This window comes from Emys orbicularis, chromosome 14, assembly GCF_028017835.1.
Source record: "Emys orbicularis isolate rEmyOrb1 chromosome 14, rEmyOrb1.hap1, whole genome shotgun sequence".
NCBI classification, from domain to species: domain Eukaryota; kingdom Metazoa; phylum Chordata; order Testudines; family Emydidae; genus Emys; species Emys orbicularis.
Window position 1 is genome coordinate 4,060,266 of NC_088696.1, and position 13,406 is coordinate 4,073,671.

A 13,406-nucleotide genomic window follows, 5' to 3' on the forward strand; every position below is an offset into this window, starting at 1 on the left:
TGGAGGGGGGGCGGAGGGACCGAGCTGCAGGGGGGCAGATGGATGAAAAGCCGAACCAGGTGACTTCTCCAGAGCAGGGGTGTCCTGCCCAGCCACACACAAACCCCGCTCCCGCTCCATTGCCTTGTGCAGCCGCTGCTGCTCTTGTTTTCCCCCTGCCCCATTTCTCCCTGGAGCCCCTGGCCACTCCGGACTGGGAGCATCCTCCTGTCTGCTGTGTGAGGGGTGGGGGCTGATATTGGGGTGTCCCCCTCCCCCCGCCTGTGTACCCGGTCTCCCCTGAGCTGGGGTGACGGGACAGGGGGAATCTGTGTGTGCTGCTGCCTCTCTGGGTCCAGCAGCAGCTGCTTATGTCTGAACAAGCCTGCAGATGCCTGATCCTGAGTGCTTTCTTAAAGAGACAGTGCACTCCACACACACACACACAAATACACACACACAAATACACACACACAAATACACACACACACACACACACACACACGGGAGGGAGCCCTGGCGTCGCTCCTCGCTCCCCCCGACAGCTCCCTAGGGGTGCCTGGGGCAAAGGAGCAGCAGTCCAGTGGGGGAATGGAGCGGGCAGCAATGCCAGCTGCTCCGTCACTGCATACAGGTCAGTTTTCCCATGCGGGTGCAGGAGGGGGATGCAGGGGTTAGGGGCGCAGGAGGAGGGGCAGGGATTGGGGTGAAGGGGGCACAGGGCAGGGGTTAGGGGTGCAGGAGGGGGCAGGGGTTGGGGTGAAGGGGGCACAGGGCAGGGGTTAGAGGTGCAGGAAGGGGCAGAGGTTGGGGTGAAGGGGGCACAGGGCAGGGGTTAGGTGCGCAAGAGGGAGGTACAGGGGTAGAGGTGAAGGGGGGTGCTGGGCTTGGGGTGAAGGGGGCACAGGGCAGGAGTTAGGGGTGCAGGAGGGAGGTGCAGGGGGTAGGAGTGAAGGGGGTGCAGAGGTTAGGGGCACAGGAGATGGGGCAGGGGTTGGGGTGAAGGGGGCACAGGGCAGGAGTTAGGGGCTCAGGAGGGGGCAGGGGTTGGGGTGCAGGGATATGGGGCGCAGGAGGCACAGGGCAGGGGTTAGGGGCTCAGGAGGGAGCAGCAGTTGGGGTGCAGGGATATGGGGCGCAGGAGGCACAGTGTAGGGGTTAGGGGCAGGAGGAGGGGCAGGGGTTGGGGTGAAGGGGGCACAGGGCAGGGGTTAGGGGCTCAGGAGGGGGCAAGGGTTGGGGTGCAGGGATATGGGGTGCAGGAGGCACAGTGTAGGGGTTAGGGGGCAGGGGTTGGGGATGAGGGGAGGGTGGAGAGCCCATGGAGGCCAGTGGCATCAAAATGCAAGTTCTCCCAGAGTGCCATTTTCCCTAAGGCCGGCCCTGAGCAGAAGATAGCTACTCTTTACTTCTGCCTTTTCTTTTACCAAGGCTCCGATGTGTGACTGGCCAATGGGGTGACCCTTGGCAATGGGAACAGCTATTTCTCTGACAGCTCCACTGATGGAGTTTGCCACTGCAAATGCACCAATAGACTAACACTTCCAGTGAGGAAATATTGGCTGCCAGCCTCCAGGGGAGGTCGTTCTGGATTTGACTAACCAGTGAAATTCCATGTCCTGCTGCAGTTAATGGAGAATGCCGCAGTTGGTGGAACCTTCCTTTTCTACCCGGAGCACTGCTGGATTCTGTACAAGTGCCTGCGCTGGGAGGCTTTCGCTTCGTTAGAATAAGCTTTATTGAAATAAAATATTACACTGGGCCTCCCTTTGGGGAGTGTAAACCGTTTCCCTGCCTGAAACACAACACTCCAAGGATGTTGTTGGGAAGTGGTCCCACATTCTTACCATGTGACAGTTGTGGTTCTAGTAGTAAGTGAACTGGCAGGAGACGTCTGGCAGCGCTCTACCTGGTTCATGGGAAATTGAATTCTCTCCTCCAGCGTATTCCACCAGGAACGTGAGGAATGAGAACCAAGGGCCTGCTCCTGCAATGAGCTGCCTGGCACCCCGTTAAAATCACTGGGGCGCAGCACAAAAGTTTGTCGGCATCCCTCTTATGCAGGATCAGGGCCTGAATTGATGCACATCTTATCTGCTGTGAAATCATGCTCATTATGGGTGGCGAGTACACCTGTTTGTCCCAAAGAACAGCCGCCACCTAGCTTTCTACTCTACAAGGCCCCCTGTTCTCTGTGTGTGATTGGGCCCATAGCGTGAACAGGAAAAGACTCTAGGATTGCAGCCCAAACTCTGCTCTACATTGGTGTTGTCCCGTGCACACTGCAAACCCAAAGTGGTGTTGAAATATGGACACGCCTCACTGTGTGCTGCCCACCATGAGCAGGGACTCTGCTGCCCAACATGCTTCACATGTGCTCATGCCGTTCGTTCATCAGATGACCTCAAAGCGCTTCACAAAGTGTCTTTGTGACGCCCTGAAAGGGGGGGGGGGGTTAAAGCATGTGGCGATGGAAGCCCCAACAGCAAGAGCCGTGCACACCTCTGCATACAGAACCTCTTACCCTGTTTTGCATTCCCACACACTGCCTGGTCACAGCTAGGCGTTGGGGATTGTCCTTTGCCTCCCACCTGCATGAGAAGGCTTCCTCCACTAGTACACTGGTACAGCTGTACATTGGGTGGCGTGAGCGCCGTCTCCCTGGCAACTGAATGATTTGGCAACACATCATCAGCCTAAGGGCGATAATTGTATAGTTGCACTCAAAGCCTGGGCCCCGGTGTAGCAGCTGAGAGCACTGGCCCCGCTCCTAAAGGGACAGCAAGCTCCAAAGCAATTTCAAAGGGTGAGCAGCAGCATTAGGAACACAGCTCCATGCTGCTCAGAGCGAATCCAGCAGGTGTCCCCATTTGTAACGGTTTGTGCATTTCTGTGTGTCTGTAGATTGCCCCCCCTCCATCGCTCGCGGAACCCCTGAAGGAACTCTTCAAGCAGCAGGAAGCAGTGAGGGGGAAGCTGCGACTCCAGCACAGCATAGAGCGGGTAACGGAGAGCCGTTGGGGGATTCCTTCGGGGGCGAATGGTGCTTAACTTCCTTCACTTGAGAAACGAAGGGCACGCCTCACTCACTGGGTTACTTTCTCCTTTTTCCTCAGGAGAAGCTGATTGTTTCATGCGAACAGGAGATCTTAAGAGTTCACTGTCGGGCAGCGAGAACCATTGCTAACCAGGCAGTGCCCTTCAGTGCTTGCACCATGCTGCTGGACTCCGAGGTCTATAACATGCCTCTAGAAAATCAGGTCAGTGGCCATCTTAAGAGTGGCTAAATCTGTCTCGAAGGTCCTTTTGTGCAGCTGCCCACGTGGGACGTGCTTTTCAGAGTGGTGGGTGTAGGGAGGCCTTAATGTGCTTCCCACCCAGGTACCTACAACTCCCTTCCCCCACGCACTGGTGTGATGTGGGAGATCTCACAGCATGTGCCGCTGTTGACTAATCTGACTCGTTTGCCAGAGGGTCCAAGTCACAAGTTCAGCTGTCCAGTGTGTGTGTGTGGGGGGGAGAGGGGGGCAAAGAAATGTGTCTGTGAATGACATACGGGAGCCAGCATTATATGCCTATTTAAAGCTAGCAAAGGCCCCTGATCTATCTGCAGGCTGCAAAGCCCCCTCTGCCTCTCCTTGTGAGCAGAACCATCTGCACGTGAGAGAGGTTTATTTCGGTACATACTGTGCAGCTGTTCCACGATCCCCAGTTGTGTTGCACAGAGAACAGAAATCTATGAAATGACTTTCTTAGAGAAGACTGGCTTTGAAAAGCAAAACTGCACTGCACAGCCCACAGAGATGGGCTTTTTTCCTTTGATTCCACGTAGTGTGGAGCTGGAGAAAGCTGAGAAGAACTAGCATAGAAAATGAGTCAGACTTCAGCAGCCTGTATTGTGGTTCAGCTTCATAAGAATTTAAAATTAGCTGAAGTGGGATAGAGCGATTACATTAGCACCTCCTGCTGGCCAGAAGCTTTGTAGCTGCACCACTAACCTGCCAGAAAGCTGTCATCTCTGTAGAAAGCACACTGCTGCATTGCAGACGCTGATCCCTGTGCTGCAGACAGTATAGTGGGATTCATTAGTGATCCAGCATATTGATCCATGCATCTGATTTACCTCTCAGCATTTCCCAGGACAAAAAGGAAAAAACATTATGGAAATCTCCATGTAGAAGACATTATGATCTGGGGCACAAGTTCAAGGACTCGGTGAGCTGCAGGTGTTCCGTTCGCAAAGGAAGAACTGAATGAGTTTAGTATGAACAGATTCTCAGCGCCAGCTCCATGTGGGGAAGGCAAGGAGGGGGCTTGTGTGTCTAGCATCCACCACTCAGGCTGAAACCTCTAGCAACGTGCTGTGAAAGCAGCCCAGAGCTGCATAGCCCATTATTCCTCCCTGCTGGTGCACTTCTGGCTACTTCAGAGCCACCACTCTTCTTTCTTCCAGGAGTGTGGTGGGTTTGTGTGTGTGGGGAGTGGAGGGGTTTGCACCTGTCCGATAGGTTATTTATTTTATTGATACGTTTTAACCGTGTAATTCCCCTTTGTGCTGTTCCCGTGCAGGGAGATGAAAACAAATCCGTCCGAGATCGTTTCAATGCTCGCCAGTTTATTTCCTGGTTACAAGATGTGGATGACAAATATGATCGAATGAAGGTGAGAGCTGCGTGACCCTGCTGTCCCTTGGGGATTCCAGTGCACTGGGTTTGCAGCATTTCCAGGAGTCCGGAGCGGATGTTGCTAATCTGTCACCTGCTTGGAATATTTGGTTTGGCGTTTGACAGGTGAAATGGGGGGAGGGTTCCAGTCTCTCCTGTGACAGTGGCGGCTGCTCCAGTCAGTCACTCTGCAATTCCTACAGTGAGACAGAGGCAGCTGTCCCAGTGCAAAGGCCCTAAACCCTGCTCTCCTGCGTGAGTCACTGCTGCTGGGCCCCTGGGGGGTTGTGCTTTCCAGAGATCTCTGCTACGGGCAAGGAGCCCCTGGGAGACAGCGTTGTGAGCAGTTCTAAATGCCACAGCTTGCAGTACACTCCCCCATTCCCAGTGCCCTGCAGAGCGCAGTCCCTGCTGCGAGCTAGGCAAGGACAGGCAGATGGGGAAAACGAGGCAGACGGAACTGGCAGAGTAAGGCTGCAGCAGAATTCCTGACTCAGCCCTGTGCTCCTTCCTTCAGGCCACACAGTTTCCTCTTTTCCATGCTGTTTGGTCTGCCAAGCAATAGCCAGCTGCTGCGTGCTGTCTGTCTGGAAGTCCCTTAGAGAGATTTTCTGTCTAAGATATTTCCATGGCCCCCGCACAATCTGTAATGTATTCATCCTCACAGCACGGCTTGCTGCAGAGCAAAGCTATTGCCCCATTTCACAGATGGGAACTGAGGCACAGACACTTACCCTAGGTCACAGAGACAGAGCAGGGACTTGAACCTGGGTCCCAGGGCTAGTGCCCTAACCAGTGAGCCACCCGTTCCTCTCTTGCTTCCTTCATCTTTCACGCAGAGGTGGAGACTGCAGGTCGCAGTGTGCAGTGCTGCACATTGGTTGGGCCTTTATTACCATGTAAAGGTGACAGCCACTAGCCGAGCTGCAGCACTCAACCAGCACTTCACACTGGCTACCTCCAGGGCTAAAAATGGTTCTGATCTGGCCTGTTGTTCTGAGGTCTTACACCACCTCTGGAGGAGTGGGGCCCTCTCAAAATCCTGTTCGACAGACTGTTTTCCTTCCACCAAGGACACCCAGTGTCTGCTGTGGAGTCTGTCCCTGGCTGGGAATGTCTGTCCAGCTCCATTGCCTTGCCACCAGAGGGCAGCTGTTCAGTACAGTCAAGTGATTGTTGTCTTGTCTCTTCTCTCCCATGAACCCCCGTCTCCGCTGGGCATTCGGCTCTGGTGCAGACGTGCCTGCTAATGCGACAGCAGCATGAAGCCGCTGCCTTGAACGCGGTGCAGCGAATGGAGTGGCAGCTGAAGGTTCAGGAGCTGGATCCAGCTGGGCATAAATCCCTCTGCGTGAACGAGGTTCCCTCGTTCTATGTGCCGATGGTTGACGTCAACGATGACTTTGTGCTCTTGCCGGCATGACAATACAAAACCAGGAGACATTCTCCCTGAAAATTGGCAAGGGCGGGAGCCCTCCGAGGACGGATGCTCGAGCTCACGTTCATCCTTACCACTTGCTGATGAATCCCTGGTCAGAGGAGGAGGAAGCATCTATCGGCAGAAAACAAAACAGTAAGAAAAATAATTGCACTTTCTTCACGACGTCTCCCTCACTTCTGGACTGATCACAGCTACGCCAGGCAGCGGGAGTGGGGGAACGCATCTCCTTTCCAACCGGTTGCTGCAGCAGAGGGCAGCCAGCCTGCACGCAGCAGTGAGCGTCTGAACGGACAAGGGGGAGAGAGACTGACGGAGGCAGGGAGGAGAAAAGGTTCAAGGACACGTGTATTGCAGAAGCTGCTGAGCAGGGCCAGCACCCATGCAGTTCATGTACGTGTGAACATGGCGATTTCAAGCTCTTTGTTTTCCATTTGTCCGCAGAGCTCCTCTCGGAGAAGCTGCAGAGGAGACGGTGGGTTTTTTATATTTCTCGTTCCATCCTGGTTACGGCACAAATTAAAAGCAAAACTAAAAGGAATCATCCAGCTTTCCCAGCTGCGGTTCTGGAGGTGCAAACGGCTGCAGCTCCGGACCCCGGACGCCTTCCGAGTCGTCCCCAAGTAGCTGCTCGTCACCACGTTTGGATGAGTAAGGAGGCCCCTGGCACGTTATGCACACGTGACTAGTACGGTGAGTGTCTACCGCCAAAAGGGGGACGGAGAGCAAGGACTTTGCCGATCATGTTTTTAATGGAGTAAAATCCATGTGGTTTATATATTTTTTTTTCCCTTTAATCTTGGGCATTTCGTTTCTCTTTCTGAGAACATAACTTGAAAACACTACAGAGCCAATACTCATATAAAGAAAATTGTATCCCATAAATGCTGTACAGTTTTTATATACATTAACAATGTACTTTTGCTGCCTTCTAGATAATTTATTTTGCAACACATTACTGCACAGTTGTAAATAACTTATGTACTGTAACATCACTTTCAGTTATGTGTAAAGAAATAAATAAATTAATTAAAATTATCTTTGTATGTATAGTTCACCCTAGGCAGCACTTTCCCTCTCAAGGAAAAAAATAAGGGCCAAAATGGTGTGCAGTGTTCAGTATTTCAAACCTGTCTCCTGAGATTCAGGCCTTGCAAACTCACTCAGTCTGCAATCCGTGTTGTGGAGATCTCCAAGCATTGACTTCTTCTTTTAACACAGTCTAGTTTTTTCCTTTTCCCCCTGCCCTTTTGAGTTTAGTGGAGTATGAGACCACCTGCACAGATTCGGAAGCTGTGCGTCAGATTTAACGAGGATTACTTGGGGGGTGGGGACAGGGGAGGAAGCAGGGGGGATCCCACCCTGACACATGCTAGCTTGGGGCCTAGAGGAATTTAGAAGATGTTACTTGCACGTTTGGGCTGAGAGAGAGACAGTTTACCCATTTCCTCAGCCTGAGCTGCTGTAATCTGGGGAGCCAGTGATTCAGAGCCACATGGCCTAGGGAAGGCGAGGCAGCCTGGCAGTCAGGTGGCGCTTGTAGCCATTTCTTCGTTGTGACCAGCCATTCTAGTGCGCTGTTAGTATTGTGACTTCTGGATAAAGAAGCCAGTTGCTCTATAAGTTGTATGGAAATAAACCACCACAGCTGGGAAGGTAACCGCGAGGGTGAGCTGCGGCCGAAAGATGCTCTGGGGCCCCTGCAAGGCTGCAGCCATTGGGCACCCAGCACCACTTCGCTTGTGGGATCCTTTCTGCCTCGGTTTTCAGGGTGTGCTGAATACCCTGGCAGGTGTCTGAGGCATTAATACGCATGCTGGGGCCTAGCTGTGATTGAATCCAGTTCCATTGGCCCAGCACTGCAGCAGTGTCCAATCGTCCAGGGGTGCTGTGTGGATCTGTTAGCCCTTGCTCTGAGGATTCAGTTAGATGTGGTCAGCAGGGGACGTACTGTGCAGGGCGATGCACACATCCTCCTTGAGCGTTTTCTTATGGTGTTGGCAGGCAGGGCTTCAGGGCACTTCTGAGAGAGAGACGGATTTGGCCATTTGTCACGTGGCAGTCGGAATGAGCTGCTGTTCTGGGTTAGTCAGGACTAAAGTGTGCTTGATGCAGACTAGCTGATCAGGTGGGGGGAGAGAAGGGACACACCCCTGCATCCCACCGCCTGTCTGGAGGCCACCTTCACCACGGCACTGGGAGTGCAGATTCCAGCCCGTCCTGTTCTGCGGCTTGTTCCTGGTGTTTGGGATGTTGCACCCTCGCAGAAGCCAGCTGTCTGTCTCTGGTCTTGAGAGAGCAAAAGCTCTTCGTTGAGGAGCCAGAGCCTGGCAGGAGGCATTCCTCGCTTGTGTGCTCAAAACCCACCTTTGGTACCACTCAGCCAGCCACAGCGGGGAGGGGTTGTCCCTGGAAAGGCTGGGGAGAGATTGCTCAGAATTAATCCCTCTGGGGCGGGGGGGGGTTTCTCGTTGTGTATTTAAGGAAAGATTGTCCTCTGGCTCCAGCTCAGCTGGGGTGCGCACTGCGTTGTCTGGTTTGGACAGGCCCGGGCAGTAGGGAGCCGAGTGAAATTGTAACTTCAGCTGGGATGCTGGGTGGTGGCACCACGGCCGGTTCCAGAGAGGATGGTATTTGTTGAATGTGTGGCTGTCAGTGGAGTAATAATGGAAACTGGACTTAATGCAGCTGGTGATGTTTGTACCCAAGCACAGACATACAGGACATGGCTAGAGGCAGATGCAAAGTGCCTCTTCCATGCCCTCTGGTCCTTGCTCACACCCATGGGCCAGCTCACTCCATCCTGTCTGGGCATGTCAGTCAGCCAGCCAGCCCTGCTCCCTTTGCAACTGCAACAACTGGACTCTTTCCGTCTGCAGTGTGAAAGTGACCCAGGCAGGATACTGCTAAAACACACTGGCTCACACAGTCCTGCGTGAAATGAACAGGAAACATGGGCACTAGCACAGCGGGGGGCTGGGGTGTCAAAATACAGGTACCCTGAGTGTGCTGCACCTCATGCCCTGACGGGGGGTCATGGACAGACACCCATGCACCTGGTGGCCTGTCACTTGGTTACTTTGAGGCGGTTTTTAAATGTTGCCAGGTAAAGTCCAATTCAGACACCATTTAAATTCCTGTTCAGCTTCCCCTCCTCTCCTGGTACCTGAGCTGCTGTGGGAGCAGGGGAGGAGCTCTGAGTAATTCAATGTGAGGGCTGCCTCCAGTCTTGGCTTCACCTTGCTGCTCCACTCCCCTGTCCTTTTCCCCCTACTGTGCATTTTGGGGTGAGCAGCCTAGATGGCAAAGCTGTGGAGTCTGAAGCCAAGGCTCGCCCGGTGCTTTGGGACCTGGGCTGCTCACCCAGGTAACACAGCAGGGTAGGGCCGAGAGGAGCAGGAGGGGGAAGAGACAGGGCTGGAGCAGGGGGAAGTCCGCAGTGGAATCAGTCTCACGTTTAGCTAGTGGAGAAGCCAAAGCCATGCTTGATGCCAGTGGAGGAGGAGCAGCAGTGGCAGCAGTTCTGGCACCTAGGGAGTCAGAGAAGCTGCCAAATTGGGCATTTCCCCTTGCTCAGCACTCTCCATTCAAATTCTCACTCTGTCACCCACTGGCTTTTTAAACAGCTGCTCTTATGGAGTGACCTGATTACTTGAGCTGGGAACCACACAGCCTTGCAGCCTGCCGGATCACCGCTTTCCTCCAGGCTGCTTCAGAAAAGCCAGTTGAAGCACATTCCTGTAAGGTGATTTTCCCCACTAACTTGTTGAATTAGCACCCTCGGCCTGTTGGGGGCTGGGATTCCAAATCACGGTGTCACATCACACGCTGGGATTGTTTTGGAGAGTTGGAAAGACTGACCGGGCCAGATTCTTGGCTGGTGTAACCGCACTGGCTTCTCTAGGCTTACCCCAGTGAGGAGTGAGGCTTATTGCATGCAAAGCTAATGAGGCGAGTGATCTGTCACAGCAACTAGTTTCTTCTGACTACATTGAGTTGGTGACTTAAGAAATAAAATCCCTAGCTCCCTTCCTAAGGCTGTACAGTGACATGGACAGGCTGTTCCCGGCCGTGTACAGCGTGGGTGCTCAGCGCCATCTCGCCATGCTGCTGTGGTGTGTCAACGGGAGCTTTCTCTCTGCCTGTGCGGGGCACAAACCTGTCGGGGGGTATTCCCGGTGACTGGTACAATGCAGGAGGAGGCTGCTGTGTGCTGGGGAATGTATCGATGGCCTACAGAGGGTCAGGATTTGTAGCACCCCTGGATGTATTCGGAATGTGTTTTTTATTTAAACATTGAGTCCTTTGTTTCCAGCGTTTGAGCCCTTCTGCTGCTTTTCTCTTCCTGTCAGGGCTAGACTTTGCCTGATGCAGTGGCTGGTTTTCTCCACCGGTATTGCCAGCTAACTTGCAGCACATGCTTTCCAAGCAAGTGGAGGGGAATTGCTGGCCAGCCAATTCTCCTGCTCTGTGGGGAGGGTGCAGGAATGGTTTTCTTTCTCTAGTACACAGGAATATGGCCACAAATAACACTTCTTTTTTTTTATTAATTTCAAGCCCAGTTCTTTCTTTTGTTAAATAACCATCAGTTAATCTGTATAAGCATGGAGAGACCTTTAATCAGCAATTTAAAGCAACAATAGCAAAAGCATTGTATTATCTTTGACACCTGTGCTCCGTGGATTCAAGTCTCAACCGTGTAAATTTCCCTCCTTGTAATGCTTCTATGAGACTGTATATAAATGTAAATATCTCACAGGTCAATTCACACCCTTCTATTTGTACTAGTCCAACTTGCGTAGTATGTGGGGTAAAACAGCGGCAAGATTGCGTTGTCTGTAATGTAACAATGTAATTTTTTTTTACAATGTAGTTTGTGTACATATTGTTTGGCAGTGCTGGTGCTGCCGATGCCACCGCTCTGCCGTGACACTGCTGTCCTTTCGCTGTACAACTTCCTGCAGACAGACACAAAGTGAATACAAATGTTATTTTCTACAGTTGCATGTACAGAGATGAGCGCCAGAGAGATGCTGTTGTCCCTCAAAGATAATGTTCGTAAATAAATTAAAAAAAAAAAAAAAAAAAAAAAAAGGAAGGCTTGTTTGTGAATTTCTGCCAGTTCATCTTCCCGAGGCCGGGTTTTCTGTTACTGTTTCACACCCCTTCAGCTTCACTGTTCCAGGAGTACTCAGTGGCTTCAGCTCCTGGCAGCCATTCAGTGTCTGGGGCAGGGACACCATCTGTTTGTACAGCTCCCAGCACAATAGGTCCTCTGGGTACTACTGGAATACAAACAATCATCCCTCCACAGGGAACTTGCCTGGGGGAAAGTCCAGGGCCATCACAAGGATGTGCTGGATTACTGTACCTACAGCCTGTATCTCCTCAGATAACCCCCCAACTACAGTCTCTATAAACACAGGGCCAAAAGCAGCCCCACTCAGTGGAGTTGCACCAGTTTAGGCCAGCGCTGAATCTGGCCCATAGTGACGATTCTGATCAGAGGTCTAAAAGGAGCTAGCTTAGTCACTGCTGTCCTGATCAGCAGCTCTGCCTCTTCCTCCCCTTCCCAAAACAGGTTTTCAGAAGGTCTTCTATGCAGTCAACCCACTACAGGGAAAGAAACCAAGCCTGGGATTAAGACCCATGTGGTCCCTCCTGCTGGTGCAGTGTCCTATTGGAGTTCCTTGAGCGCAGCCACCTCTTCAAGAAGCTGCAGCTGAAACAGTCGGTGATTGCTGGACACACACAATTGAACCACACACCGAGTCAGTGTCGCACAGTTCCAACTGACCTCACTAGGCCACTAGGTGTCACCAGTGCTCCACACGAGCCCCCTGAACCTCCTGCTCTACAACACCGTACCCAGCTGGAAGCATGTTACCAGGCCACGCATCTTGCTGGACATTGACACTATGAATTTCTAAATGTCTCCCAGTCTGTAGCTATGGATCTTGAGGGGGCGGGTAGCCAGAAACAGAAGGTTTCTTACCTTATGGGAACTGTGGTGCTTTTAAAATGTTTTGTCCATGTGGATCCCACTTATGGTCTGTATGTGACTCGTACACGTCACTTATGGACCATCCACACGGACAAAGCCTTGAAGAACTAGGTCGAGCCTTCCCAAGTGTTCTGTGCAGTGGGATGGAGCAGCTGCAGTAAGAGACACGCCCCAGCCCACCTGGACCATAATCCCATTTCCTGCAGCTTTTTTAATGGATACAGAATGTTGAGATTTCACAACCCGGATGTCTGTGGCAAGCCTTTTGTTACCAGTGCCCTGTTCTAATCCTGGCAATGCAAAGGGGAATCCTTCACCTCCCCTGTTCCTGAGACATCTCAGCGCAGGGGTTCTCAAACTGGGGGTGGGACCCCTCGGGGGGTCGCGAGGTTATTATATGGGGGGTTGTGAGCTGTCAGCCTCCACTTCAAACCCCGCTTTGCCTCCAGCATTGATAATGGTGTTAAATAGATAAACAAGTGTTTTTAATTTATCCGGGGGTCACACGCAGAGGCTTGCTGTGTGAAAGGGGTCACCGGCACAACAGTTTGAGAATCACTGTCTTAGAGCCTGAAACCCCTTGGCAATTATTAGATTAAAATGGTCTATAATGTAAATTTGTGTTTTCCCCCTTCTTGGCACCCCCAGCCTTCAAATTGAGCCAGGGTTACAGCTCCCCACCCCCACGAGCTGCCTGGCTTTCCTGTTCTCGGGCCATTCCGAACTCCGTCTAGTTAGCAGTAAAGGTTTTCATTAAAGCGTGTGCTTCCGTTAAAGGCTTTTTACTCCTCTGTGCAGGGCCGCAGCATTGTCCCAGGAGAGATGACTACGTGCCGCTCTCCTAGTATTTTAGTGCCACTGCAAGAGAGGCTGGCAGGGTGCATAATCATGACCAAGCCTTTCCCCTCTATCATGCTCCCAGCCCCCCACCAGCTCTGGGAGAGAGAGAACCTTTCCCTGAATAAAGTGGACTTGCACTGCATTGTGGGAGGGCAAACAGCGTCATGGGAAGGAACTCGGAGGAAAGGCAAACGCAGCAGGGAGGAGATAAGGCAGAATGGGAAGGGAAGGGCGGATGGATGTAAATATTAGTCAAGGTGTTCAGCAGCTTAGACCCGGTGAATGGTGCCAGGCTGCATTTTTATTGCAAAGTCCCATTGGATCTATTTAAACCTCTCAGAATCAATCTACCTGTAGCACCCAATGAATTGTCCCCAGAGCCAAGCCTTAGGCTGAAGGCCTGTGTATGCGGATTGACCCAGCCTCTGCAACGTGGGGCTTGGGCACCCCACACACCCCTCAACCTGCTGAGACCCACCCA

At 52.4% G+C, this 13,406-nt stretch overlaps 1 protein-coding gene across 1 annotated transcript in view; it reads left to right on the forward strand.

The window, feature by feature from the left end:
- The window catches only part of ANKRD11 (ankyrin repeat domain containing 11), a 185,146-nt gene extending 179,018 nt beyond the window's left edge, over positions 1 to 6,128 (forward strand). Inside the window, exons 10-13 of the mRNA XM_065416340.1 lie at positions 2,884 to 2,982; positions 3,096 to 3,239; positions 4,549 to 4,641; positions 5,881 to 6,128. Coding sequence (XP_065272412.1) covers positions 2,884 to 2,982; positions 3,096 to 3,239; positions 4,549 to 4,641; positions 5,881 to 6,066 — 522 coding nt within the window. The 3' untranslated portion in view covers positions 6,067 to 6,128. The remainder of the gene's footprint in view (positions 1 to 2,883; positions 2,983 to 3,095; positions 3,240 to 4,548; positions 4,642 to 5,880) is intronic.
- Positions 6,129 to 13,406: the final 7,278 nt, after the last annotated feature.